The sequence below is a fragment of the Talpa europaea genome, assembly GCF_964194135.1.
Source record: "Talpa europaea genome assembly, chromosome: 16".
In the NCBI taxonomy this organism is placed as follows: Eukaryota; Metazoa; Chordata; class Mammalia; order Eulipotyphla; family Talpidae; genus Talpa; species Talpa europaea.
This window is the reverse complement of record NC_140084.1, coordinates 42,847,326-42,872,220: the sequence shown is the minus strand read 5'-3', so window position 1 is coordinate 42,872,220 and position 24,895 is coordinate 42,847,326. Positions and strand designations below refer to the sequence as shown.

Sequence of the window (24,895 nt, the reverse complement as noted above, 5' to 3'; positions counted from 1 at the left end):
CTCCTTGGTGATGGGAAACTAGGTGCCAGAAAGCCAGGGCGTGCGGTGGCGTCATAACCAAGCTGCCTCTTGGGGCTGGCTATGGTGCACTGCCAGCTGTAGCACAAACCCCAGAGCCCCTGTGGCTGCTGTGCTCGACTGACATGGCAGTGGCAATTCTAAGGATAGGTGCCAACTTCATTAGGGGGCCCTTGATGACTAGACAACAAACTTGGGTCTATTCAGTCAGCTCTAGAGCGTCCCACGACAGCCCCCCCAAAGGCATTCATGTAGGCACAAAGCTGATGCTGCTGAGAATACAACACTTAAGTTTGCAAGTGGGATTCCCAGTTTTCACAATCCTCTCACATGAAAGAGGGAGGTGACTGACAAACAGTGGGACCCCAGATTGGAGCAGGGTCGTGTGGTTGGACCAAAACACCATCTGGAAGCTCCAGGTTGTTCTCCCATGTCTGGAGCCACCAGCCTTCCTATGCTTGAAAACCCAACCATGAGCTCACCTGAGGGAAGTGCCTTGAAAGGAGGGTGTCCCCTCTTAAAACATCACAAGTGCCGCTGCTGTCTCCAGACCCATAAATACCAAGGGTCAACTCTCAGCATGCTCACTATGACTATGACGCAGGAGGGAATAGCTTATCCTCAGAAAGAACTGAAGGGCCTGCAAGTAGATGTAGAGTCAGAAACCTGGGGAACCCATGCAGGAATGCATTCTGGGGTGTTGCTAGAGCCTAATACTTTTCTTGGTGGACTGACAGGAATTTGGACTCAACAGGGCCTACAGTTAATGAGGTGAGAACTGCCATGGCGGCTCTGGAAGAGGGGCCCAAAGGCTCGACTGGGCTGATGAAGTTCCGCCTGCACATCTACCCCCAACTCTTCCCCAGCAAGGGAGCACTCATTCTCCTAGTCCCACCTTCCGGTTCTCCTTCGACAGCAACTGTCCCTGTTCTGATTGCTGTGTGGTTTCTCTCCTGACTGGACCCGCACTTAAGCACTTAGCAACAAAAACTATCCTCCAAGATTTCCAAAGACCCCCCAAGAGGGGCAGTGCAGCCCCAGGTTGACAACCTCAGTGCCCCTGGGAAAGGCGCTTGTGCCAGGAGAGCTCAGGGCCCCGCCCCAGCCCCCGGCTGCCATTCCTCACTCTCCTTTATTCCATCAGTATCCCCACCTCCTCCAGCTGGTCCCACGGGCTCCATTATTCAAACTCGGAGGAAGGAAATCAGCCCTGGTCTGACAACCAACTGCTGCTGATAGGGCCCCTCAGATGATCCAACAGTCCCTCGCCAGCCCGGGTGGGGTGAAAGGGGTCAGCTTCACAGGGGCCCTTAGTCCAGGCTCCAGGAGGTCTGGGATGAAGAGGCTCCGCCTGCCTCCCCAGACAGCTAAAGCAGCCCCAACAGCGAGGCCTCAAGAGAGTGGAGATGTAAACACAGGCAGACACCCTCTTCAGTCCCAGGGGGCCGGATGTGAGTGTTCCTGGAGTCACTGAAGCCTGGGTGGTGCTGGCAAGGGGGACAGGGGAGGGATGAGTTCCCGCCCTGCTGGGCAGGCTGCCCAGGCACCGAAGAGGATGGGGTCAGCTTAGCTCTAGGGTTCACAGCACCCCCTACTGCCCTCCAGCTTGCCCCCGCCCACTTTGCCTGCCCCTCCCCCTTCCATCTGGTCCTCTCCCTCAGTCTCTGTTCAGACTCCCTCCTCTGCCCCCACCCGCTGCCCTCCACCTGCCTCTCCAAATCTCTCCCTCTGCCCACCCCCCCAGGCTTCCTGGCCACCCGTTATCTCTCAGCTCAGTGTCTCATTGCCCTCCTCAGTCCGGCCACCTTCATCCTCTCCCTCTCTCCTCCTCCCTCTTCCTCTCCCAATGCAGTTCTCTCTTCTTTGCCGCCAGTGTCTCCAGCTCCTGTCTCTCTCTGGTCGCCCAGTCTGTCCCTGCCGTCTCCCTGGCTGTCTCTCCTCCTCACTAGCCTCCTTCCCCATTCCCACCCTCATTCAGGCAGCGAGGACACCCCCCATCTCTAGCAGGGCTGACCTATTCGCGCTCAGCACATTCACCGCAGCCTCCTCCCGGCCAGGCGCCAGCCCCTCTCCTCCGGCTTGGCCACTTCAGCGCTCTTCTGTCTCTAGCCCAGACCGACGCGCCCCACCCAGGCTCATGCCTGGCCCTCAAACCTCCCCCTCCCCCGGATCCTCACTGGCAGGTTCTCCCCACCCAGTCTCTGGGCCGCCCCTACCCGAAGTCTCACCAGAAAACTAGCCCTAACACGCTAGGGCCCCATCCCTCAGGTCGGCCTCCAGCCCTCCTCCTCCCTCCCTCAGCCCCGCCCAGGCCCCTCCTGGCCCCTGGGGCCCTCCCAGCCTCCAGCTCCTCTCCTTCCCCTCCCCTCTGGACTGGCTGGGCTGGGCTGGGCTGGGTTGAAGAACAACGACTCAACCACAGCACGGACAAGGGCTGAGGGAGGGCCTGACCAGAGGCCAGGGTGCCGGAGCTGGTGGGAGCAGGACGCAGAGGTAATGAGGAGCGAACAGATGCCTGGTTTCTCCCTCCCTGGGGTGGGGATTGTCGGGGCTCAGGGAGGCTGTGTTTCAACCAGTGGAAGTTGCTGACCGATGATCTTATTCCCAGTGAGGGGAATGAAAGGGGTGTGAACCAGGGTGGAGTCTCTGCTTCTGGGGTGGGGATGAGGACTGGGAAGGTGGAAGGAGTTGAGCTGAAGTGAAAAGAGCAGGATGTTGGAATGGGAGCAGGATTCCAGGGAGCGGGAAGTCAGGCCCTTGGTTGGGGCCAGCTTAGGGTGTGGAATGAAGAAAAGCCTTCACAAGGGTTGGCAGGGGCTGTGGGGGCCCATCCCTGCAACCCCAAATGCTTCTGTGGCTCCTTTGCAGCTCCCTCGGCTACCCCTTCCCTGGGCTGGGTCATGCGCTGCCCCAAGTGCCTTCTCTGCCTGTCAGCATTGCTCACACTCCTGGGTCTCAAAGTGTACATCGAGTGGGCCTCCGAGTCTCGACTGAGCAAGGCCTATTCAGGACCCCGAGGCACCCCACCAGGCCCCACACCAGCCAGCCCCGAGCCCACCCTACCAGCTAACCTCTCCGTCCGTCTGGGACAGACCGGACCGCTGCCCTTGGCATCCTGGAACCAGCAGCAGTGGCGGCTGGGGGTCCTGCCGAGTGGCGAGAGTGCTAAGGCAGGGGGCTGCCAAGCGTGGGGGGCTGCAGCTGCTGCCGAGATCCCCGACTTCACCTCCTACCCTGAGGACCTCCGTCGCTTCTTGCTGTCAGCAGCCTGCCGAAGCTTCCCACAGTGGCTGCCTCCAGGAGACAGTGGCCAAGTTGCCAGCTGCTCAGACACTGCCGTTCCCTACCTGCTGTTGGCTGTCAAGTCGGAACCAGGGCGCTTTGCAGAAAGACAGGCTGTGAGGGAGACGTGGGGCGGTCCTGCTCCCGGCATTCGGCTGCTCTTCCTGCTGGGGTCCCCAGAGAGCGAGGGGGGCCCTGACCTAGGCTCCCTGGTGGCCTGGGAGAGCCGCCGCTATAGTGACCTGCTTCTCTGGGACTTCATCGACGTCCCCTTCAACCGGACGCTCAAGGACCTGCTGCTGCTGGCCTGGCTGGGCCGTCACTGCCCCAACACACACTTTGTCCTCCAAGTTCAGGACGACGCCTTCGTGCACACTTCTGCTCTGCTGGAACACCTGCGGGCCCTGCCCCCTAGCTGGGCCCGAAGCCTCTATCTGGGTGAGATCTTTACCCAGGCCAAGCCACTCCGAAAGCCTGGCGGGCCCTTCTATGTGCCTGGGTCCTTCTTCGATGGTGGCTACCCAGCCTACGCAAGCGGGGGCGGCTACGTCATTGCTGGGCGCCTGGCACCCTGGCTGCTGCAGGCAGCAGCCCGCGTGGCACCCTTCCCCTTTGATGACGTTTACACAGGCCTGTGCTTCCGTGCCCTGGGTCTGGTGCCCAGAGCCCACAAAGGCTTCCTCACCAGCTGGCCACCAGACCGCATGGCTGACCCCTGCGCTCTCCGTAAACTGCTGCTGGTGCGGCCCCTCAGCCCCCAGAATAGCATTCGGCTCTGGAAACAAATGCAGGACCCGCAGCTCCACTGCTAAGCCTCCCTGGGGAGGGCATGGGATGGGAGGACGGGCTGGACCTGACCTGAGCCCAGGGCCCCTGCCTAGGTTCAGCCTCTGTTAGGCCTGGGTGTGAGGAAGTCCCCAAGTTCAGCCGCAGAAGCCACTCCTTGGCCCCCCAGGCCAGCCGGGCACTAGGCGGGAGAGGGCAGCGGACTGTTTTTCTCTACTTTTTGATTAAAAAAAAAAAAAAAACAAATCCACTCTCAACTGTGAGGCCTGAAGTGGTCTTTGCGTCTATGGGGCCTGGAGTAGTTTACAGAACCGAGCCGACCTGCATACCAGACACCTCCCATGCCTCCAAGGCCAGGCCTGCTCTGACAGCCTCTGGTTACCTTGTGGAAACAGAGTTGCCCCAGTCTATGGGAGATCATCAGGAGGACCCCACCCCTGCCCGCCTACTGAAGCTGCCCTCCAGCTTGCAAAAGTTTCCGGGGAGAGTAGGGATCTCGACGGCCTTGACCATATGTACCTAGTGGAGAAGCTAGGGGTGGTCCCAAACCAGTCCTGCCAGACTCTCCTCCCACCTCTGAAACTCCAGGAAACAGACCAGAGTTGGCACAGAGCCAGATGCTGATACAGTTTATTGACCACATGCCGACCCCTCTCCTATGAGTAAGCACCCAGGACCACCTACCGCATCACCCCCGCCTAGAGGGGCTTCCAGACCTGGAGGCGCCCTCACCTGGCCCCTGGGAGAAGGCACTGTGACAACAGGTGAAGAGGGGACTGACAGAGCCCCCAGCAAATGTAACAGCCTGGAGGAGCAGGAGTCCCATGGCAGACTTGGGCACAGCCCTAGCCCTTGAGTATGTGGGAGAGAGTGGGTTGGAGACTGGGGTAGTGTCCCATCAGCTCCCTCCTCCCTGCAGACTCGGGTGGTTGTCGTGGATGGGGTGGGGTGAGTGGGCCTCACTTGTCAAAGTGTTCCAGGGGGTAGTGCTCGCCATAGGTCTGAAGATGACGGGCCAGGGACTCCTGCTGCTTGCGGAGCTGGGCGGGCATCTCCTGGTACACGTCTGAGAACAGCAGGCTGGGGTTGGGCTTCGGCTTCCGCTCAGCCTGCTCAAAGGCCTCCATCACCTGGGGGACATGGGATGGTGAGACAGTAGCCGCCTCCCACCCAGGGCCCTGCTTCCCACCTGTGGCACCACAGTGAGGGGTCTCCCTTCTGAGCCTTTGTGTTTCCCAGGGGCACAGTAGAGCTGGTTGTGCTAATAGTGGTGCTGGCTGACATCCACATCAGCGTCCCAGATCCAGCATCTCCATCCTGAGCAGGACCAGGAACTGTGCTCAGTGTATGGGCTTATTTCAGTCTCTCAAGAGCCCTAAGGAGCAGGCCGCTTAATGGTGAGGAAACAGACACACAGGACTTGCCCACGATGATGTAGTCAGGGGCAGCGCCAAGGTCCGCTCTTACCAATAGACTGCCCAGCCCCTGGCTCACAATGCCAGGGCTGAGGAGGGCAGCGCCCCAACCATGGGAAGGACAGTCACACTGCAGGCAGGGGGAGAGAAGGGAGCACAGGGCCCACGACGCACCAAGGCAACACAGCCAGGATGAGGCAGAAGGCCAGGTGCCACGCAGCCTGCCTCCACAGGTTTAGTGATATTACTGGGTTTTTTTCCTGAGTTTCCCAGTACAGAGTCGCCCAAATCCTAGCCTCACCATCCTTCCAGGTTCTCCATAATGCCTCATCCCAGAACATATCCCCAGAGCACCAGTTTCCTACTGCGGTAGACCCCTTCACCTTCTTGCGGGACTGCTTCCTCCAGGCCTTCTCCTGTTCATCGTCCCACCAGCCACGGCTCTGCAGGTAGTGCCTCAGCCGGGAGATGGGGTGGTCCTGCTTGTCCCAGTAGTTGACCTCATCCACCGAGCGGTATGCAGAGCTGTCGTCACTGGTGCTGTGGTGCCCGATCCTGCCCAAGGGGAGGAGGAAGGGGCTCAGGGTCAGGATGGGGCTCCCTTGGGTGGGGGTCAGATAGGAAGGGGGAATGAGGGGAGAAAGCAAGGAAGGGAATACGGGGTGGGGCGAGGGGGCTTTGCTCTGTGGACAGTGGTCAGTGTGGGGAGATTCTGTCAAGGATGGGAGGGGAGGCAGGCACCTGTAGGTCATGGCCTCAATGAGAAAGGGCTGGTTCTCGGCCACAGCCCGTCGCCGGGCCTCTTTGGTGGCATTGTACACAGCAAACACGTCGTTGCCATCCACGCGGATCGACATGATGCCATAGCCAGGGCCTCGAGCCGCTGCAGGGACAGAGAGAAGGCAGGTGGGACCCAGGGCCCAGATGGGAAGTAAGCAGGGCCAGGAGAGAAGGAAAGGAGGGGAGAACTCATCATCTGTGAGCAGCCTCGTGCCAGCTGTGCCCAGCAGCCCAGGGAGAGCCGGGGGGCGGCGGGGGAGAAGGTGGGAGAGTGACCAAGCAGGCACGCAGGGTGGGGGCAGCCAGGGGCCCATACCTATGCCATCCCCGCGGTACTGCTCAGAGGTGGGTGTGGAGATGGCATAGCCATTGTTCCGGCAGAAGAAGATGATGGGGCACTCCAGGGTGGCGGCGAAATTGAAGCCGGCGTGAGCATCCCCCTCACTGGCCGCCCCCTCACCGAAGTAACAGATGACGGCCCTGTTGTCATTGGCCCTCTTGGCTGCGTAGGCCGCCCCCACAGCTGCAGAGGGGCAAGAGGTGGAGAGCAGGGACAGTCACGGGCAGGCTCACCCAACCCGGGGCTCCTACACTCACATTGGCTGCCAACAGGTGCTGCGAGGAATGAAAACACCTGCCCTCCTGACTGTCACCCCAGAACCTGCCCCACCCCCTCTGCTCCCGTCAGCTAATGGCAGCATCATCTTTGATTCACTCCCACATTTACTCTGCCATGGAAATGGAGCCAGCTCTCCTGCTGCCCCCACTTCCTGGTCCTGCCTTCCCCCACCGTCCCCAACACACACACTCCCCATGGACTTCAGTTTTCACTCAGGAGTTGTCAGCCCTGACGCAGCCGTCTGACTCCTTCATTTTATTTACCATCTGTCTCCCTCATCAGCAGGTCAGCTCCAGGAGGGCTGAGGTTTGTGCCTTGCGTTCACTTAGCAGGGACCGAATGGCTTAGCGGTCGGCCACATGGAAGATGAGCCCAGGACCCACCTTCTGGAAATCCTACCTCCCTTCAGGAAAATGTCACCCCCTCCCTGAAAATCGCCCTCCCACTTGACCCCTCAGAGGCATAACTGTTCCCAGTTCCCACACACAGTTGAACTACTGTGCATGGGGCTTCCCGAGGGACCGGGCACTCTGCTCAGCCCTGCACACATGTCAACTCATGTGTCAGCTGCCCTAGAACAGAGAGCTGGCATGCAGACTGGCCTGAATGGGGCGGACTCGTTGGCCTGGGTCTGGTGCTGTACAGGAACTGGACCGGTGCCCAGGGGCCTGCTTCCCCTTTAATAAAGGCCAGTCTGGCTGCTCTAAGCCTGATGGGCTTCCAGAACCCTAGAGCGAGGTTGGGGGACTGGCTCCGAGGACTGAGGAGAGCAGGGTCGGGGCGGAGACCCCAGGCTCTAGAGGCACATGGCCCACAATTTATGTCCCTGTTGTTAGGTGTCCACAAGCAAGTGGTGTCCCTTCTTTGATGTGTCTAGAACCTGGCTTTAAACTAGAAATACTACAAACACAAATGTGGCCAGACTGCATGTAAACAGGGTGAAGAGCAGGCACTCTCCCTAGGGCTACTCTGCGAGTCACTAGAGGTGACAGAGGCAGCTGGGGGATGCTGGCAGGCCTCGGCACGGGCAATCAGCTGTGTGTAAGGCGACAAACGGGGAGGGAAAGCATGGGGAATCTGGAGCATGGCATGAGGTTCAAGTCTGCCTCATGGGGTCTAGACATCCCCGGCGCCTTCCTCCCAAGGGTACCCAGGGAGTGGGGCCTCGAAAATCTGCAGCCCAGACAAGCACTCCCACCGCAGCGCCAATCAGGAAGCCCGCCGAAAGGGCTGGAGAAGAGACCTGCGTGCTCACCCTGAGGGATCTGCGTGGCCAGGGGAGAGGAGATGGTGACGAAGTGGCGCTCCTTGCAGCCATAGTGGACCGGCATTTGGCGCCCCTTGCCCATGTCGTTCACGTTGCCGTAGCACTGGGCCATGAAGAGCTCCAGGGGGTAGTCCCGGTACATCAGCACACCTGGTGGGGAGGCAGCAGACAGCAAACTGACCCCGTGAGGGTCCCCAGGCAAGGCCCAGCCTACTTCCCTTTCCCTGTCTGTACTGTGAGGGAGCTGGACTGGAGGAGGAGAGGCTCATTCAGATGGGGCACAAGCTGGAGCGGGGGCTGTAGAGCACCCTAAAAACACAGGCCCATCTTTTTTTTAAAAAAAAAAAAAAGCACAGACCCATCTTGAGGGCCAACTATCAGCAGCCCCCAGAGGCCAGACTGCTCAGTGCTGGCCTCCCCTAGGTCCCTGCATATGTGAGCGTGAGCACCAAGCACTGCTGACCCAGAGCACTTTGCAGACACTAACCCTGCAGATTCTCAAGCCCCATCAGAGGAAAGAGGGATGATTTCCCCATTTACAGATGAGGAAACTGAGGTAATGGGCGTTTCCATAACTGACTTCCCACAACTGGGAAGTGGGGAGCATTTCTGTTTCTCAACTAATGGGTGTCACTGTTGAGACAGCAACATACAGTGAAGTATGACTTGCACAGCTGGCTCTGAGACTTGGTGCTAGAATTTTGCATTAGGCTTTTAACATTACTTCAAAATTCACCTGTAACAAAGCTTTATTAGTAACTCTGTCGCCCGTCTTTCAAAGGACATACTACAAACTCACGCAACACATGGCCACGCTGCACACAGCGGGTCAAAGACAAGGGGCTCTGGCTGAAGCAGGAGCCACAGCTTGCAGAGGGCCTGAGGGCACCAGATCTCAGAAGGGGGCTTCCTCCTGGTGTGGCCACATGAGTTAGCGGGCAGGGTCAGAAAGGGATACAGATTCAGAGGTCCAAGGCCCAGGTGGGTCTGACTTGCTCCCGGAAATCACAGGTCCAATGGAATGACAGCTTTGCCAGGCTTGGCGCCTCTGAAATGCCCGTTTCCGTGAGTACTTCCAGTTGGTGCCACAGTGGACACTCCACATACACCCCTAGCTTGTACCAACCGCCCCAGGGCAGCTCCAGAGGCAAGGAGAACAGGCTTACTCAGGGAGGGCTGCTCACCCCTCAGGAGGCATGTGGTCAAGGCCCCGTGACTGCCCCACTCTGACCTGGACTTAGGACCAGGAGCTGTGAGGCCTCACGGGTCTGGCAGGGCCCCAAGGCAGCACGATCTGGCCTGTCTTTGCTCCAGTGGGACCTCACGTCTGCCATGAGGTGAAATGACAGTCTCTGCTTCTAGCATTCAGAGAGCACCTTGGTGCTCAAGAGCTTAGCGTATGACAGCTGCTTTCCTGACTTCCAGTTTTCCCTACCTCACAGGTTGGGGGCAGTCAGCACCCCATCAGGATCAGGGATAGGGTACTCGGCTATGACTCACCCCTACCCAACTCGAGCTTCCTCTGCAGGAGTCTGGCCCGTAGTACTGCAGAGGCGGTTAGGGTCCAGATGGCCTTCCTCCCCTAGATACTCGAGCCCTCAAACACAGTGGCGAGTGCTCAGCAGACCTGCCAGGGCTCAGCTTATAGTCCAGCACCTGAGGAAATCTCATCTCCTTGCTAACCATGCTAAGCCAGAGACAATACCCCTGGGTATCTGTCCCCCTAGAGCATGTGGGGCTGGCATCTGGTACAGTTAGAGAGCAAACTGACTAGAATGCCATGCAGACCAGGGAGGGCTGGGGATTGCCAGATAGGCCCTGTCCCAGGAAGACAGGCCCTGTGACAATATGGCCTCCGACTCCGCTCACCCCAGGCAAGCTTTACACCCCGTGCTCAGGGCTTTACATCACCTGCCTCATGAATCCCCATGACAACCATCTTCAGAAACTGAGTCAAGCAACAGTTAAGCAACTTGCCCACCATCATGTACACCAAAAAGGAAAGGTCAAGATCTGCCCCCAGGGCCTCCCCGGTGGCGCAGCGGTTGAGTGATGGGTTGCGAAGCTGCCCGCAGCCTCTGCAGCACTGTTTGATCCCCGGCTGCTCCCTGGCCACCGGAGGAGGGTCCCACATGGCACGCAGACCTCTCCTGCCGACCACTGCTCCCCTCAGCAGTGTACTTCGGTCTTTCTTCCTGCTCTGCTCCCCGCTCTGGCTCTGGTGAATTCTCTCACCCTCCCGCGCTTCTGACTATACCCAGTGCTTGTATAAATAAATAAATCTTTTAAAAAAAAAAAAAGTAAAAAAAATTGATAAATGTTAAAATAAAAAAATTAAAAAAAAAAAAAAGATCTGCCCCCAGCACCCACCGTGGGGGTGGCTCCCATGCAGCGCCCCCATAGCAACAATAGTTCTGGAAACCCCCTCACAAGCTCACAGGCCAAGGTCACCCCAGTACTCCATAAGGCTAGAGTCTCTTCATTCCTAGTCTGTGATCCTTCTTGGCTCCACTTGTTCACTCAGAAGTCAGCTGGCTCCCCAGCTGGGACCCACCAGGCCCTCCCCTCTGCTTCTGCTCCCTGAAGGTCACGCACCTACAGAAGGGCCAGGAGAAGAGGCCAGAGGCCCACAGCCTGCCACACCCGCAGCTATGCTGACCTCACTAAGACGCCCAGCAACCCCACCATGCAGGTACCAGCATAATCTCAACTGAGATGAGAAAATTGAGGCTCAGAGAAAGGGAGTGATTTGCCCTAAATGTGACAGATGTGGACCAGCAGGGCATGGGATGGTTAGCAGCACAGGCTCCTAACCACACACTGCCCAGCCTTCAGCGAGGGATGCCCCCCACTCCAAGCTCCTGGCCTTGGCTTGGCTCTTTCTTACTTGGAAAGTTTTTCCTCCATCTTAGACCTCTCTAGCCTCAGGTGGTGCCTGGAAGAGTGCTGGTGCTAACGGGTGTGGGCCTCGCCTTTGCCCCAGGAGGGCCTGGGCCTGCCCTGTTCGGTAGTGACCACAGACCCAGGCCTCTAGCAGACATACCTGCCTCCCGGTACTGGCCAAACACCAGGTCCGTGTTGTCCATGGCCGCAGCACTCCCCACGTGCGTCCCCTCCTCACCATAGTTGGTCATGTAGAAGGAGATCCGGCCCTGGGGGTGGAGGGGGCCCGGAGGCCAGGGCTGGGTTATGATGGGCAATGGGAGAGCCACACAAATTCCAATTGACTTCTGATGACTCCATTAATCAACAGATATTCTGGGCCAGGCCGTGCTGGGGTGGCTGCCTTCATGGGGGAGCTGCCAGGCTAGTCAGAGCCAAAGTGGTGGGGCTGTGATGGGAGGCTGTAGGAGAGACCTCAAGGGATCCTGGGAAGAAGACACACCTGGAGTGAGCAAAGGTCCCCACCTTTGTCATTGCATTTTGTGGGTGGAGGTTTCCAGGCAAAGAGAATAAAGGCTGTGAGGCCAGAGAGGCTAAGCACGCAAAGGGTGGCAGGGAGGCAGGAGAAATGGCAGGAATAATATGTCTGAAATTTAGCCTGAGCAGCAATGATCTGACAACAGTTCTCAGGCAAGGCATGTTTTAAATGTCTGTCAGCCAAGGGCAGAGGGGGCAGTGGTCTGGCCTGGTAAGCAGCAGGAGACAGGGAGAGGAGCAGACGGATGAGGTCTTACGAAGCAGTCACTGGATAATGAAAGTGTGGGGTGCAGACTCAACGGGCTAACACCCAGCTACTAAGGTGGAGCAGCTCCTTCCTGAACAAAACGGATGGAGCTAGAGGCCAGGACACTAAGGGAAGCAAGTCAGAAAGGGAAAGTTACCAGATGGTGTCAGTCATTTATGAACATAAATCATCATACAAATCAGACCAGCAAAACATAACAAAATAACTAATAGAAGGGGTCTCTCTGGTGGCCCAGGGGGTAAAGACTCAGCAATATCAAGCTATCTTGAGCCACTGCAGCATGAGTTCGATCCCCGGCGAGGGAGCTACCCACATGGCACAGCAGACCTCTCCTGCCGCGCCCGCTGCTCCCCTCAGCAGTGTATTTCAGTCGATGCGCCTGTTCTGCTCCCCATTCTGCCTCTGGTGAATCCTCTCAGCCCCCGCACCTCTAGCCTACACCCCAGTTCACGTGTGCATAAATCTTTAAGAAAAAATAACTCATAGACTCTGAAAAATACAGTGATTGCCAGAGAAGAGAGAGCGGGGGAATGGGGGTGGTGTGATGGTATGCGGGCCCTGGAGGTGGTGGAGCATGAAGGAAGCGAAGCTGTACTCCCCAAATTATAGTTATGTATACGAATGGCCAGTCAATAAAAACGGATGGAAAAAAAGTGCCAGTGGCAACAATGTCAGGCAGACCTTGCTGGCTAGTACACTGGTTCAATGTCCGGAGGTCCAAATCCAGAGCCTGGAAAAACCAAGTGTTCAGGTTCCCAGCCACCTTTCGGCCAGAGGCGGCTACAGGACACATTTCTAGTGAGAGGCATAGGTGAAGTCTGTATTTGATTTTTTTTTTTTTAAGATTTATTTACGCATACAAGAACTGGGGTACAGGCCAGAGGTGTGGGGGGTGAAAGGACCCACCAGAGACAGAGTGGGGAACAGAACAGGCAGAATGACTGAAATACACTGCTGAGGGGAGCAGCAGGCGAGTTAGGAGAGGTCTGCTGCACCATGTGGGCAGGTCCCTGGCCGGGATCGAACTCGTGCTGCAGTGGCTGCGGACTGCCCCACAGGTTGCATCTCAGCCCCTTGCGCCACCAGGGAGGCCCTGCAATTTTTGATAAAAGATCACTGCAGCTGGTGCCACCCTTCTTCCTGCCTTGCCCATAGCTGCAAAGCCTGAACCCGCAGCAGCCATCTTGGGACGATGAGGCAACAACTACAGGATGAACGCCAACTTGCCCACAGGGGTGAAGCAAAAAGATAGGAAGTCTGGGTCCTTGACAGGGCTGCTGAGCAACAGAACAGACTTCTAACTATATACCAAGACAGAGCGCATGAGGGGACAGTGAGCAGAGGGGTGAGTGGGACAGGGGTGAGATGCAGGTCTCCACTAAGGCACATGGATAGACAGCAGTATCCTGCACTGAGAAATGGCCTGAGGAGGAAGAAAGCCAGGTCTGGGAGGATGATGCTGAGGTCAAGTCTGGACAGGCTGAATTTGGTGCGGGACATCCAGGGAGAGAAGATCAGGGGCTTAGAGATGAGGGCTGGCGGATCTGGAGAGTCCCTGGCACAGACACGAAAATGAGTTCCCTCGAAGCACATGTCAAGTGAAACAGAGAGCGCCTGGGTTGGCACCTGGGGGAGGCCTCTGCCCAGCCCTGTGTTCTGCAGGCCTGGCTTTTCTATTGGGGTGAAGGAACCAGATGAATAATGCTTTCTTCTAAGTGGGGAGCCAATTAAAAGTTAATTGACCTGCCAATGCCAAGTGAGTGGGTGGGTGCTGAGGGCTTTAAGGTTGGCACCAGGAGGAGCCTGAGAGGGGCCCTCTAAGGAAATGGGACCTGATTCCACCCAGCAGCCTATCCCCTTTCTCTCTGCTGACAGGGATCTCATCCCACTGCAGGCAGCAACTGCCAAAACTAAAGGACTACACTTCCCAGTCTCCCTTACAGCTAGGTGGGAACAACGAACTCTGAGCAGATGTTACTGGGGGGGACCCAGAAAGTGGCAGAATGAAGACTTAGGCAGTCCTGCTCCAGGACCTGTACCCCAAATTCCTTCTCTGCCACCTTTCCAAAAGCCAGGAGTTTCTAGAGATGACCGCTGCCTGAGAATGAAGGAAGTCAAGGCCGAGAAAAGAAAATAGAAGAGCGAGAAATGAGTAATATCTTTGGGGCCCCTGGATTTAGATGTACCTGAAATGGAACCCTGGGCCCTTGTGGTGATTTGCATCCATAAGGTCCCGCTATTGATGCTTCTGACTGGTCTCTATGCGCCCACCCAGCACTGTTGGGGAGCACTGAAGATGACACGGCATTCCAGGAAGCAGAGCTCATGCTGCTTCTAGGACTGTGAGCACCCAGAGGAAGAGCTGGCAGATCCCCACCTGCCCTCTCCCAGCACAGCTAAACCCCCAGCCTGGCACATGGTAGGAGCTTCTAGTGATCTGGTCCATCCTTCTGCCCTGAGGCAGGACCCTGCCACCCCTTTCCTCCAGAACCCCAAGAAAACCCCAAGAATTCTAAGGACCTCAAGATAAAGGATCTTCATCCACTCTGTGCTCACGGGGAGCCAACCTCTAATTCAAACATAGGTTGGGGAACCTGTCATTCCAAGCCCCATCCCCAGGCTGTCCCTGTGTACCTGCCGCTGGGACTCATAGAGGATGCGGTCCATGGTGTTGAGCAGGGTCATGCTTTTGTAGAACTTGAGCACCTTCTCCTGGGGCAGCTGCAGATGGAGGTACAGACAGACGTGGGGCAGTTGGAACCAGAGAGAAGATGGGCAAGGGGCCTGGGCATGGAAGGCAGGGGTGGGAAAGGCGGCTTCTCACTTGGGGATCCTCGCTGGGGTTGATGATCTGGCCCTGCCGGTCCATGACGCGGTAGATGGGGATTCCAGAGATGACATTGGGCTGGATGAACTCTAGCTTGTCAATAAATTCCGCCGAGGCCCCTGGAAACTGGGGCTTGTCATCCAGGGATGAGAAGTGCTGTTGCTGCCTCTGGGGGTGCTGGAGAGAAGATACAGGGGACACCATGTCAGAAGGGGCACCGAGGTTCTGCTGAGGTTCCAACCCCACAAGCAGGCAGCATGGCCTGCAGTTTAGCTACTACAGCCCTGGTGGTCTCTTGGGCCCTGACACATGGGGTTGGATCCTTAGGCAACTTAGTAGAACTTCTTTTTTTTTTTAAGATTAATTTATTTATGCATACAAGAACTGGGGTACAGGCCAGAGGTTGGTGAGAGGATCCACCAGAGACAGAGTGGGGAACAGAACAGGCATATTGACTGAAATACACTGCTGAAAGGAGCAGCCGGTGAGTGAGGAGGTCTGCTGTGCCATGTGGGCAGCTCCCTGGCAGGGGATCAAACTCATGCCGCAGTGGCTGTGGACAGCCTCACAGGTTGCGTCTTAACCCCTTGCGCCACCAGGGAGGCCCATTAATAGAACTTCTTTATGCCTCTGTTCCTCATCTGCAAAATCGGGAGGAAAATGCAACTATCTATGCTACAGGTTGCTATGAAGAATAAGTCACTCATCAAATTTCCTTTAGTCTTACCCAGTACTTTTTTTCTTAAAGATGTATTTATTTATGCATACAAGAACTGAGGTACAGGCCAGAGGGTGGGGGTTGGGGGGGGTGAGAGGATTCACCAGGGACAGAGTGGGAAGCAGAACAGGCAGATCCACTGAAATACACTGCTGAGGGGAGCAGCGGCTAAGACAGGAGAGGTCTGCTGTACCATGTGGGTAGCTCCCTGGCCAGGAATCAAACTCATGCTGCAGTGGCTGTGGATAGCTTCATAGGTTGCATCTTAACCCCTTGCACCATGAGGGAGGCATCTTATCCAGTATTAAGTGGCAGGCAGCTCAAGAACTGGCAGCTATTATCATCGTCAGAGACCCAGACTTTACCCAGGCATTCAAGGCCACCCTGGTCTGACCAGATACCCCCTCTAAATCTCCCACTGTTTCCACAAGCCACCCCCACCCCCAGAAACCCTCAGGCTAATGGGCTCTTTGCTGACCCCTGTGACCCCAAGGAGGTCACCCAGCTTGGAGCTCAGATCTGTGAGCTCGAGTCAGCCCACCTGGGTCACATCCCTTTCTGGGTGACTTAGGAAGGTGACATTCTTTCTTCAAGTCTATTTTCTCACCTGTGAAACAGAAGACACCCACAGAAATGTTGTGAGGCTTAAACCATATCACATGCATGAAATGTCTAGCAGAGCGCTGTAGGTAAGCCACAGAGCAAATGCTTGAGAAGTGTGGACTCTCCTCTCAATAGAACATCTCCCTCTCACCTGGCACACCGCCCCACATGCGTCAAGGCCCTCTCCAGCCCAGGACCAACGCTCTCATGGGTCCACACTGACTCGCTCAACAAATATTTGAGCACCTGCTTCGTTGCAAGCCCTCAGCTGGGTTCTGAGGACCTAAGAGACAAAACATCTAACTCTGCTGCCCAGGAGGAAGACAGATGTTGAACAAGTCACGGTGTGGATCATTCCTTTCTCAGAAGCCGTGGGGCTACAGCAGAAGGGCAAAAGGGGGAGGCTTCTCTGAGGTAGCAAGGTGAGAGAGAGCTGAGACCTGAAGAATATCTAGGAGTTAAGGAAGAACATTCAAGGCCAAGGGGACAGAACAGCAAACGCAAAAGGTGAGGTCTAACATGTCCCCTGTAGAACCTGGAAGGAGTTCAGAGAAGCCAGAACAGCCTGTGGGGAGCCTCATCTCTCCCCCAAGAGGAAGAGCAGAGAAGCAGAGGAGGCTTAGCTGAGAAAGTGTGTGAAAAGCCTACATATGCAACAGGCTGAGGCAACTGGATTTCTTAGCTCACGAGCTAGCCTTGAACTGGCCTGAGCATTGCAACAGCTCCCCTTGATGAGCATTTGCAGACAGTGCTGCCAGCACAACCTAACCACATCCTCAGAGCCTGTCTGTGAGGCGAACGTTATTTACTGTCATCATTACTTAGTATCAGCACTACTATCACTTAGCATTACTTACTACTATTTACTATTGCCTTGAGTAGATGAAGACATGAGGTCCACAGAGGTCAAATAATCTCTGGGCCACAAGTCAGGACTGGGATTCAAACTTAAGCAGGGCTGACTTTTGGGACCCGAAACCTCTGCTCTAAACCCAACTGCATCCCCCTTGTCTTCATCTCTTCTTCCCACTGCTCCTCAGACTGTGCTCAGCTCAGTAATCATGTCCTCACTTCTAACAGGAGCTGAAAAAAAATGACTGGGTTTGCCAGGAGCCAGATCACAAACAGGGGTGCTCAAGGACCCTGCCCCCTCACCCGCCGGCAACTGTTGGGAGGAAGCCATCCAGGCTCTAGCGGGGGGGGGGGGGGGGGGGGTGTGTGTGAACACGTGTGAGCGCATCTGCATTTGTGGCTGTAAGGAAATTACACTCCCAACAGCAGGGCAGGTTCAGGCGTGACTACATCGTGCAGGCTTCCAGGCAAACTCTTGCAGACCAGCTTCCCTGGCTCTATTTCTGTCTCACACACATCACAAGCTTCAGGAGGCAGGGCCCTGGTCAGGTCAGCTTACTCAGCAGGTGCGCCACAGGCACTCACTTTACTAGCAGATGAATGAGCAGTTAAGTTCACCGGCTTAGGCGTCTGGTTGGCCTGGGTTCCAATTTCTTAACCCGCTGCATGGCCCTCTGCAAATCACTTGGTCATTCTGAACTTCCTCATCTGTAAAAAGGCTGCAAAGGGTTACTGTGAGAGGCTCCTAAGATAAGGCACACAAGGGTTCAGCCAAGGACAGACTGTTCAAAAACCAGTAAAAGGGAAAAGTGCAAAATCTAGAAGGTGAAGAAATGGGAAGAGGGGAAGTGACTGGTAAGAGGATGAGGAGAGAGGTGTTGGGGAGAAGGACTGACTGCACCTCAAACTGGATGGCAGTATCAGAGCCAGGTCCCATAGACGCTCGAGACAGAGGCAGAGGGCAGGTGCCCAGGCAACAGGATGGGGGCTGAGGTCTGGGAACGGCCCAAAAAGGGTGAGCTCGGGGCCCGCAGAGGTCAGGAAAGGATCTGATGGCTCAGAACCACCCGGGGGGTCAGGACAGGGCTCTGTCCACCTGGAAAGCTACTGTCAGGGCACCCTATGCACCCCAAACATCAGCATGGGGCCTGGCTGTGCCCCGTCTTTCTTGGGCCTGCAGAGGTGAAGGTGGCACCTAAGCCCAGGTTACTTGTGGGTTCAGTGAGCCACGTAAAGGGCTGAGCACAGCACCTGGCCCTAAGGAAACGCTCCACTGTGAGAGTGGGTGATGATAAGCCTGCAGAGGAAGGATGTGACTCCACCCACTTTTTCTTCTGAGAGAAGTGAGTCTGCCTGGTGGCTGGTGACTTACAACGGCAAAGGTTACACAGAGTTACACAAAGCCTTTTAGCCACATCCTCTCCCACCGTGCAGGAAGCAGAAGCCTGTTCAGGAAGCCTGGTCTCCCTGGCAGGTACTGGTCCCCGGGGCCATTCCCTCGGACACCAAGGTTAAGGGCATGGAGCTCCCCGAGCCTGCTTCCTCCTGTGTAACCTGAAGGGGTATGAGGACAATCCATGGGTTGTCATGAGGATCAGCCAGTATGAATGCTCCAGAAATACAAGTAATTGACATGTGCATCTGTCCAGTGCTACAGTTTAAAAGGGAAATGCTGAATACTGGCCCCAGGTAAGGCCCTGAACGGAGGGTGAGAGATGACAGAGAGGATGACAAAACTACAGACAAGTCACATTCAAGAGGGACGATCTCAGAGGAAGCCGATTTAGTGGCTAACCACAGCGAGGGGAGGATGAGGGACCCCAAAGCTAAACTGCTTGTGTAGAATCTGGCTCTGGCCTTCCCAGCTGTGTCGCCTTGGAGGAGATACTTTGCACGAGCCTGCGTCCCCTGGTGGAGATAATGAGCATTTCAACCTCACAGTCTGTCATGGGGTGGGAACCTTTCATTAGCAGGCATCATATGAAGCCTCCCATCAGGAAACGCTTCCTGGACAAAGGGAGTAAAGCCCATGGGGCCTGTGGCAAGCAGGGGTAAGTCAGGGGAAGAAGCCTCAGTCCTCGGGAACAACAAAGGCTCTGAGGCAGCACGGGGCCTGGCTCCTGCAGCCCTGGAGAGCGAAAGGTGCAGCCCAGTACTAACAGACTAACAGCAGCTAAGTCTCTGCCTCTGCGCTAACTGGCCCAGCACCACAGTGAGGTGAGGCAGGCCCTGTCATTACACCTCCCCAAGTCAGACATGGCCCCGAGGCTTGGAGGCATGGAGATCATCAGAGGTGATGTCAGAATCAGAAGCCAGGCTGACCACTACTGCCTGGGGAGGCAGGAGAGGAGGGTGGGTCCCACGTGGAAGGCTTTGTGGGTGGTGCCCGTTAGCTGTGTCCCCTGACTCTAGGACAGCTAAGGTCACCCAACCCACACTCTCCCAGGTCTAAGGCACTCTGCCCTCAAATAGCATGCTCCCTGGTTTTGCTTCCAGCTCAGGAATGTCAGCAACTACCCTTTCTGGGAGACCAGAAGGCCTGCAAAGTGTAGAGATTAATCAGGCTTTTTCTGGCCTCCGAGTGCCTTTGCAGCACTCTGCTCCCCCAGACAGTGGAAGAAGACAGGCCTAGGGAGGCACCCTTGCCTGTGTCAATCCTGGTCACAGCAGATCTATGGTCCCTGGAGAAAACCAGCAGTTCCCTTTCTTAAGCCTAACCAAGCATACAGAATATGTAGTAAGGGCTTCTCAAGAACCACTTTCTTTACTCCTCACCCCATCTCTCTGACCCCATTTTATAGATGGAGACTGGTGTTGCTGTGGAGACTGGTAAAGCTTCTCTGAGGGTGGGGCTTGTGAGCTGACATCTGAAGAGTCATAGCCCAGGAAGGCCTCTGGGTGAGAGGGGTTCAACCAATGGAAAATGGCCAGTGGGCTGGGGTGGCTCCTCTCACCCAGCTACCACCACCCCTGCAAAGCCGGGCAGAGGCTGGTGACACACACCAGCGCTGGACCCCCAGAATGTTACAAGACATGAAGCAAATCCTTGGAGTCCTTCTCCTCCAGGCAGCCTGCTACAATGAAAGAAATCCAAGCTCCACAGTCAGGCCATGACAATCTGAGCCTCAGTTTCCTCACCTATAACAGAATACCACCAGTATGTGCCTTGCAGTGTGGCAGTATGAAATATAATAAGGGTGTGAGCTGGCAATGTAAACCAGAAGGTGCTTCATGTTGTGATAAGAGTCCTCTTGGGGGGGCCTCCCCGGTGGCGCAGCGGTTGAGATCTGGGTTGCAAAGCTGCCCGCGGCCTCTGAGGTGCTGGTTCGATCCCCGGCTGCTCCCCGGCCACCGGAGGAGGGCCCCACATGGCGCGCAGACCTCTCCTGCTGCCCGCTGCTGCCCTCAGCAGTGTACTTCAGTCCTTCTGCCTGTTCTGCTCCCCGCTCTGGCTCTGGTGAATTCTCTCACCCTCCCGCGCTTCTGACTGTACCCAGTGCATGTATAAACAAACGAACAAATAAATGAATAAAATACATGCCTCTTTAAAAAAAAAAAAAAAAAAAGAGTCCTCTTGGGGCCTTCCTGGTGGCGCAAGGAACTGGTTAAATCTCAGCACTATGTAGCTATTGCCAGCTGTCGTGTCACGGGTTCAATCACCGGCCAGGGAGCTGAGCCACATGGCGCAGCAGACCTCTCCTGTCTTGCCTGCTGCTCCCCTCAGCAGTGTATTTCAGTAGATCCTCCTGTTCTGTTCCCCTCTCTGTCTCTGGTGAATCCTCTCACTCCCCTAGGCCCTGCACCTCTGGCCTACACCCCAGCTCTTGTATGTATAAATAAATAAATCTTTAAAAAAAAAAAAAAAAAAAAAAAGCCGAGCTCCAACCAGTTAAGAGACCAGTAACCACCAGCTCCACTCGGGCCACCAGACATACTGGGCACAGACAACTTGAGGACACTGCACCGGCAATGGCATACTGACACGCGGCTCAGACAGCTGCACTGGGGAAGTAACATTACTGCTAATTTGTGAAGATGGGTCCCCTCCATTTTGCAAGAGACTAAGAATTAGGAATAATTGAAACTTCAAACTAACTACTGAACTGCATTCCCTCTATAGGATTAACTATTAACTCTCTGAATTGTACCCCACCCCACCCCCATTCCCTCCTTATGATTAACCGTTAACTGGCTCCAACGAACATTTCTAGAAGATTTGGGAAAACTGACTATATTTTAACCTTAATAAAAATATCTGTGCTTCTATAAGATCAGAAACAAACATCTGCTGGCTGCTGAGAAAACGCTTCCTGGGAAAGTCAAACACCCTGACTTATGGCATCCAAACTCCCAGGCACATTCTCAGACCTGGAGATGTTAAGCCCCAAACTTCCGTCCCATTGCTACCTTCCTTTCCTTAACATTGCTGCTCTCCCGGCAGCTCTCCTGCCCACTTGAGACTGTGCAGGTGCCTCTCTTTTCTTTCTCCTTCTAATAAGCCTGCCATTTTAAAAGGTAAAAAAAATAAATCACTGCACTCTCACATGCGAGGAGCCAGGTGTTTTAGGGTGCCTATCCCTTGATGACCATCTCGAATAAAACTCCTTCGTGTAAAGACAATCTTGGGAATCAGATATGGCTTTCTGGATACGAGTGAAAGATGCCATTTGGTCGTTCACCATCACACCGTCCAAGCTCCAGGTGCTCCCTGACTTCAATGGGCCAGGAACTCTGTTCCCCCATTCAATAAGCTCAGAAAAATCAAGTGTCTTGGCCGAGGTCCCACCTGCTTTTTGGGGTGGTGGCTGAGAAACCAGCGAGGACTCCCTTGACAATTGAAGTTTCCTTCCTCCTCTTCTCCCTGAACACTAAAACATCTGCTAGCAACTGGAACAGAAGGAAGGGAGGTAGAAGTCAAGCAAAACTCTGAAGCAACAGAGTGTTCAGGAAAAGGCACAGTGGAAGGGGGGTGGCGGGCAGGTACGGAGAATGCAGCCCTGGTCATCCTCCTCACCCAGTTGGCACCAACAACGCAGTCTGGCTCAATGCAGTCTCCCAACCTGCCCCCGTGGCACCATTTTGTGGCTCCACCTTGATTGGCCTTGATTGCTTGTGGCTATTTAAACTTAAGCTCCTTAAAATTAAATAAAGAAAAATCGTCAGTTCCTCAGTCACACCAGCCACATTTTGAGAGCTTAATAGCAGTCAGTGGCTACTGTTCTGGATAGCACCAATATGAAATACTCTGTCTTCACAACAGTTCTGCTGGCCTATAATCTCCTGTGACTAAACGCTACCACTCCTTCCCTTCACCCCAGCCCACTGCACTAAAGTGTTTCTTTTTAATCTTAGAAAGAATAAGCTAGATAAATAAAGTGAGAAGGAAAAAAAAGAACACAGGGACTCCAAATATATATAAATAATGAATAGGAACTCTGAAAGACATCCGATCGGCCCCCTCCCCCCAAAAAATGAAGGAGAGGCAAGAGGGAAGGGCAGCAGACTGAGCCAGGAGGGAAACAGATTTTTTTTTTTCTGTCATTTGCATTTTTTTTTTTAGATAATAAATTTTATTGTTATATTCCCCATACAATTGCAGCCCCCCCATTCTGACCCCAATCCCTCCCCTCCCGCCCCCGCCCCCCTAAAAGTGTCTCTGATTCATATTTTTTTGTTGATTTTGATTTTCACTTTCTTATAGTTATTCATTTTCCTGGTCCCTTATTTAAGTTTTCTAGATTCCTGCTATGAGTGAGACCATCCGGTATTTTTCTTTTTCTTTTTGGCTTATTTCACTGAGCATGATCCCTTCCAGCGCCAGGAGGGAAACAGATTTAATCAGCTATAAATGACCTTTCCCTATCCCTACCCCCTCCGCCCACCTCCCGCCCCACTGGCTCAACCAATGGGCTCTTCCCACTGAGATCAGCTGGGGAGGCTCTGACTGCTCCAAAAAAAGCCACAGAGAACACACCAAAGGCAGGAGACTGCCCCACCCCCACCCTGCTCCAGCAGCTCTTCCACAATCACCTGCTTTAAGTGACTCCCTTTCTGGGTCTCTGTACCTCACTCTTGGCCCATCCTCTTGACCCCCACCTTCATCCTATTTCTCCCTACCTAGAGCTTCTTCCCTCAGATTCCAACTTCCCTTCCTAACAGACTGGGGATCAGAGGGTCTAAACCAACTGGACAGGACAGAAATCTTGACAGATTTCCTTCAGGGCCCTCACCAATCCAGGCCCTTTCCCAGGGTCATCTCCTTCCTTCTCCCCATTTCCAAGGTCAGTTTCTGTCCCTTCTCTCCACCCTCATTTTCAACAGTCACAACATTCCCATTGTCCTTATCATAGCCAGTTCTTATCACTTCGCCGATTTCATATTTCATATTTAGATCAACCTTAGTAGGGAGCCAAAGCTACCATTTCCCGAAGGGGAAATTTTAAGTCCAAAGAGGAGCAGCCCCTTGAGGAAAGGCAGAGCAGGGAAGGGTGGTCTAACTTTAGTAACCACCTGAACCACTGCTCTCACGTTTGTGACTTTTTAGTTCCTAACTCTTCTGCAGCCCACTGCCTCTCTTCCTACACAGAGGCTCCCAATTAGATTTCTGCTGCTTGCCACATTAGCAGCCTCAACCTTATTCCAAGCCTTTGAACAAAAAACGAGGTGTTTCTCAAGTGTTTCTAAGAAACAGGGGCAAAGTGCCCTGTCTGGACTTTTCTCCCTCCTCTCTCTTCTCGTTAATTCAGCCACCACTGACTATCGTCACCTCTGTAGAGTAACCAAAACAGGCAGTCTCTGCCCTCACATTTGATGGGGTGGGGGCGGGGGGGGGTGACCAGGAAAATGACTTTTTTATGCAACCCATTTTAAAATCAGAATGTGAGCAAAGAAATACAGGGCACTATTAAAAGCCCATGACAGGAAACCTTACATCTATTTTTTCCCCTGAAAGGGAGGTGGGAGGGAGTCCTTCATGCAGGAAAAAAATCTCTCCCTTACTATGGCAGTTTCACTCTCCCACTTTCTCTTTCAACAGCGGCCAACATCCCTATTGCCCTTATTATACGCCAGATCCTGTTCTTAGCACTTAATTTTACTTTAAAAAAAAAAACAGATGTACTTATTTATGCATACAAGAACTGGGGTACAAGCCAGAGGTGCAGGGGGTGAGAGGATTCACCAGAGACAGAGTGGGGAACAGAACAGGCGGATTGACTGAAACACGCTGAGGGGCGCGGCGGGCGAGTCAGGAGAGGTCTGCCACGCCATGTGGGTAGCTCCCTGGCTGGGGATCGAACTCGTGCTGCAGAGGCTGCGGACAGCTTCACAAAGCTGTGCTTAACCTTTGCGCCACCAGGGAAGCCCCTAATTTTACTTTTTAAATTTTTCAAATTTTATCTAATTTTCACAACAACCCTGAGAGCGGAAAGGTCGCCTTCCTCCTGGGGGCACACTGACACCTGAGGAACGGCTCTCCCTCTCTCCACATTGCCTTCCTTCTTCAGCGCCCACAAAGCGGCTGCTGTGCTTCTCCTCTCCTCAGGAAATGGAGGTTCTTCCCTTGAATGTCCTCTTCAAGTAGTTCTCCCAGTTCCTGCACAGCTTCAGTGACAAACCTTCCCCCACTCTGCAGGGGCCCCCCACACTGAAGACAGCGATGACATGCCTACTCCCCCTTGGGGAGAGCTCCCAGTTACTCACAGATCTAGCCAACCCCCGCGCTCCGGGCCGCCGCAGGAACAGGAAGCCAGCCTGGCTCAGGACTCGACGCAGCCCCCCGACCCTCGCCGCTGCAGCTGCCACCGCCATCTTGGTTGACTACGCTAGACGGTCCGCCCCTGTCTCGGCAGGACTGGGGCTGTCCCTTGTAGTGCCTGACTCACATACCAACACCACCGTGCCAACAAGCCGCCTGATGCCAGCCATTCTGTCTCTACAACATGTATATAGGTGGAGAAAATATATGCGCTTCTCCATCAATACTCTGATGTTCTCATCGTAGTTGTTTTTGTAACAGGCAAGGAAAAGGACAACCTTTCC

The 24,895-nt window shown here is 54.8% G+C and overlaps 2 protein-coding genes across 2 annotated transcripts; one reads left to right on the top strand and one right to left on the bottom strand.

Moving 5' to 3' along the window:
• Positions 1-2,891: 2,891 nt before the first annotated feature.
• B3GNT8 (UDP-GlcNAc:betaGal beta-1,3-N-acetylglucosaminyltransferase 8) lies at positions 2,892-4,112 on the top strand (the record flags this gene model as incomplete). The annotated part of the gene is made up of 1 exon (XM_084257375.1): positions 2,892-4,112. Exon 1 carries the CDS (start codon positions 2,919-2,921, stop codon positions 4,110-4,112), a length of 1,194 nt encoding a protein of 397 aa, XP_084113501.1. The 5' UTR covers positions 2,892-2,918.
• A 598-nt stretch (positions 4,113-4,710) lies between these two features.
• BCKDHA (branched chain keto acid dehydrogenase E1 subunit alpha) lies at positions 4,711-24,664 on the bottom strand (the record flags this gene model as incomplete). Its single annotated transcript, XM_084257223.1, has 9 exons — positions 4,711-5,216; positions 5,885-6,056; positions 6,243-6,384; positions 6,598-6,804; positions 8,156-8,317; positions 11,211-11,319; positions 14,490-14,576; positions 14,680-14,859; positions 24,557-24,664. 9 exons carry the CDS (start codon positions 24,662-24,664, stop codon positions 5,046-5,048), a joined length of 1,338 nt encoding a protein of 445 aa, XP_084113349.1. The 3' UTR covers positions 4,711-5,045.
• Between the last annotated feature and the right edge of the window lie 231 nt (positions 24,665-24,895).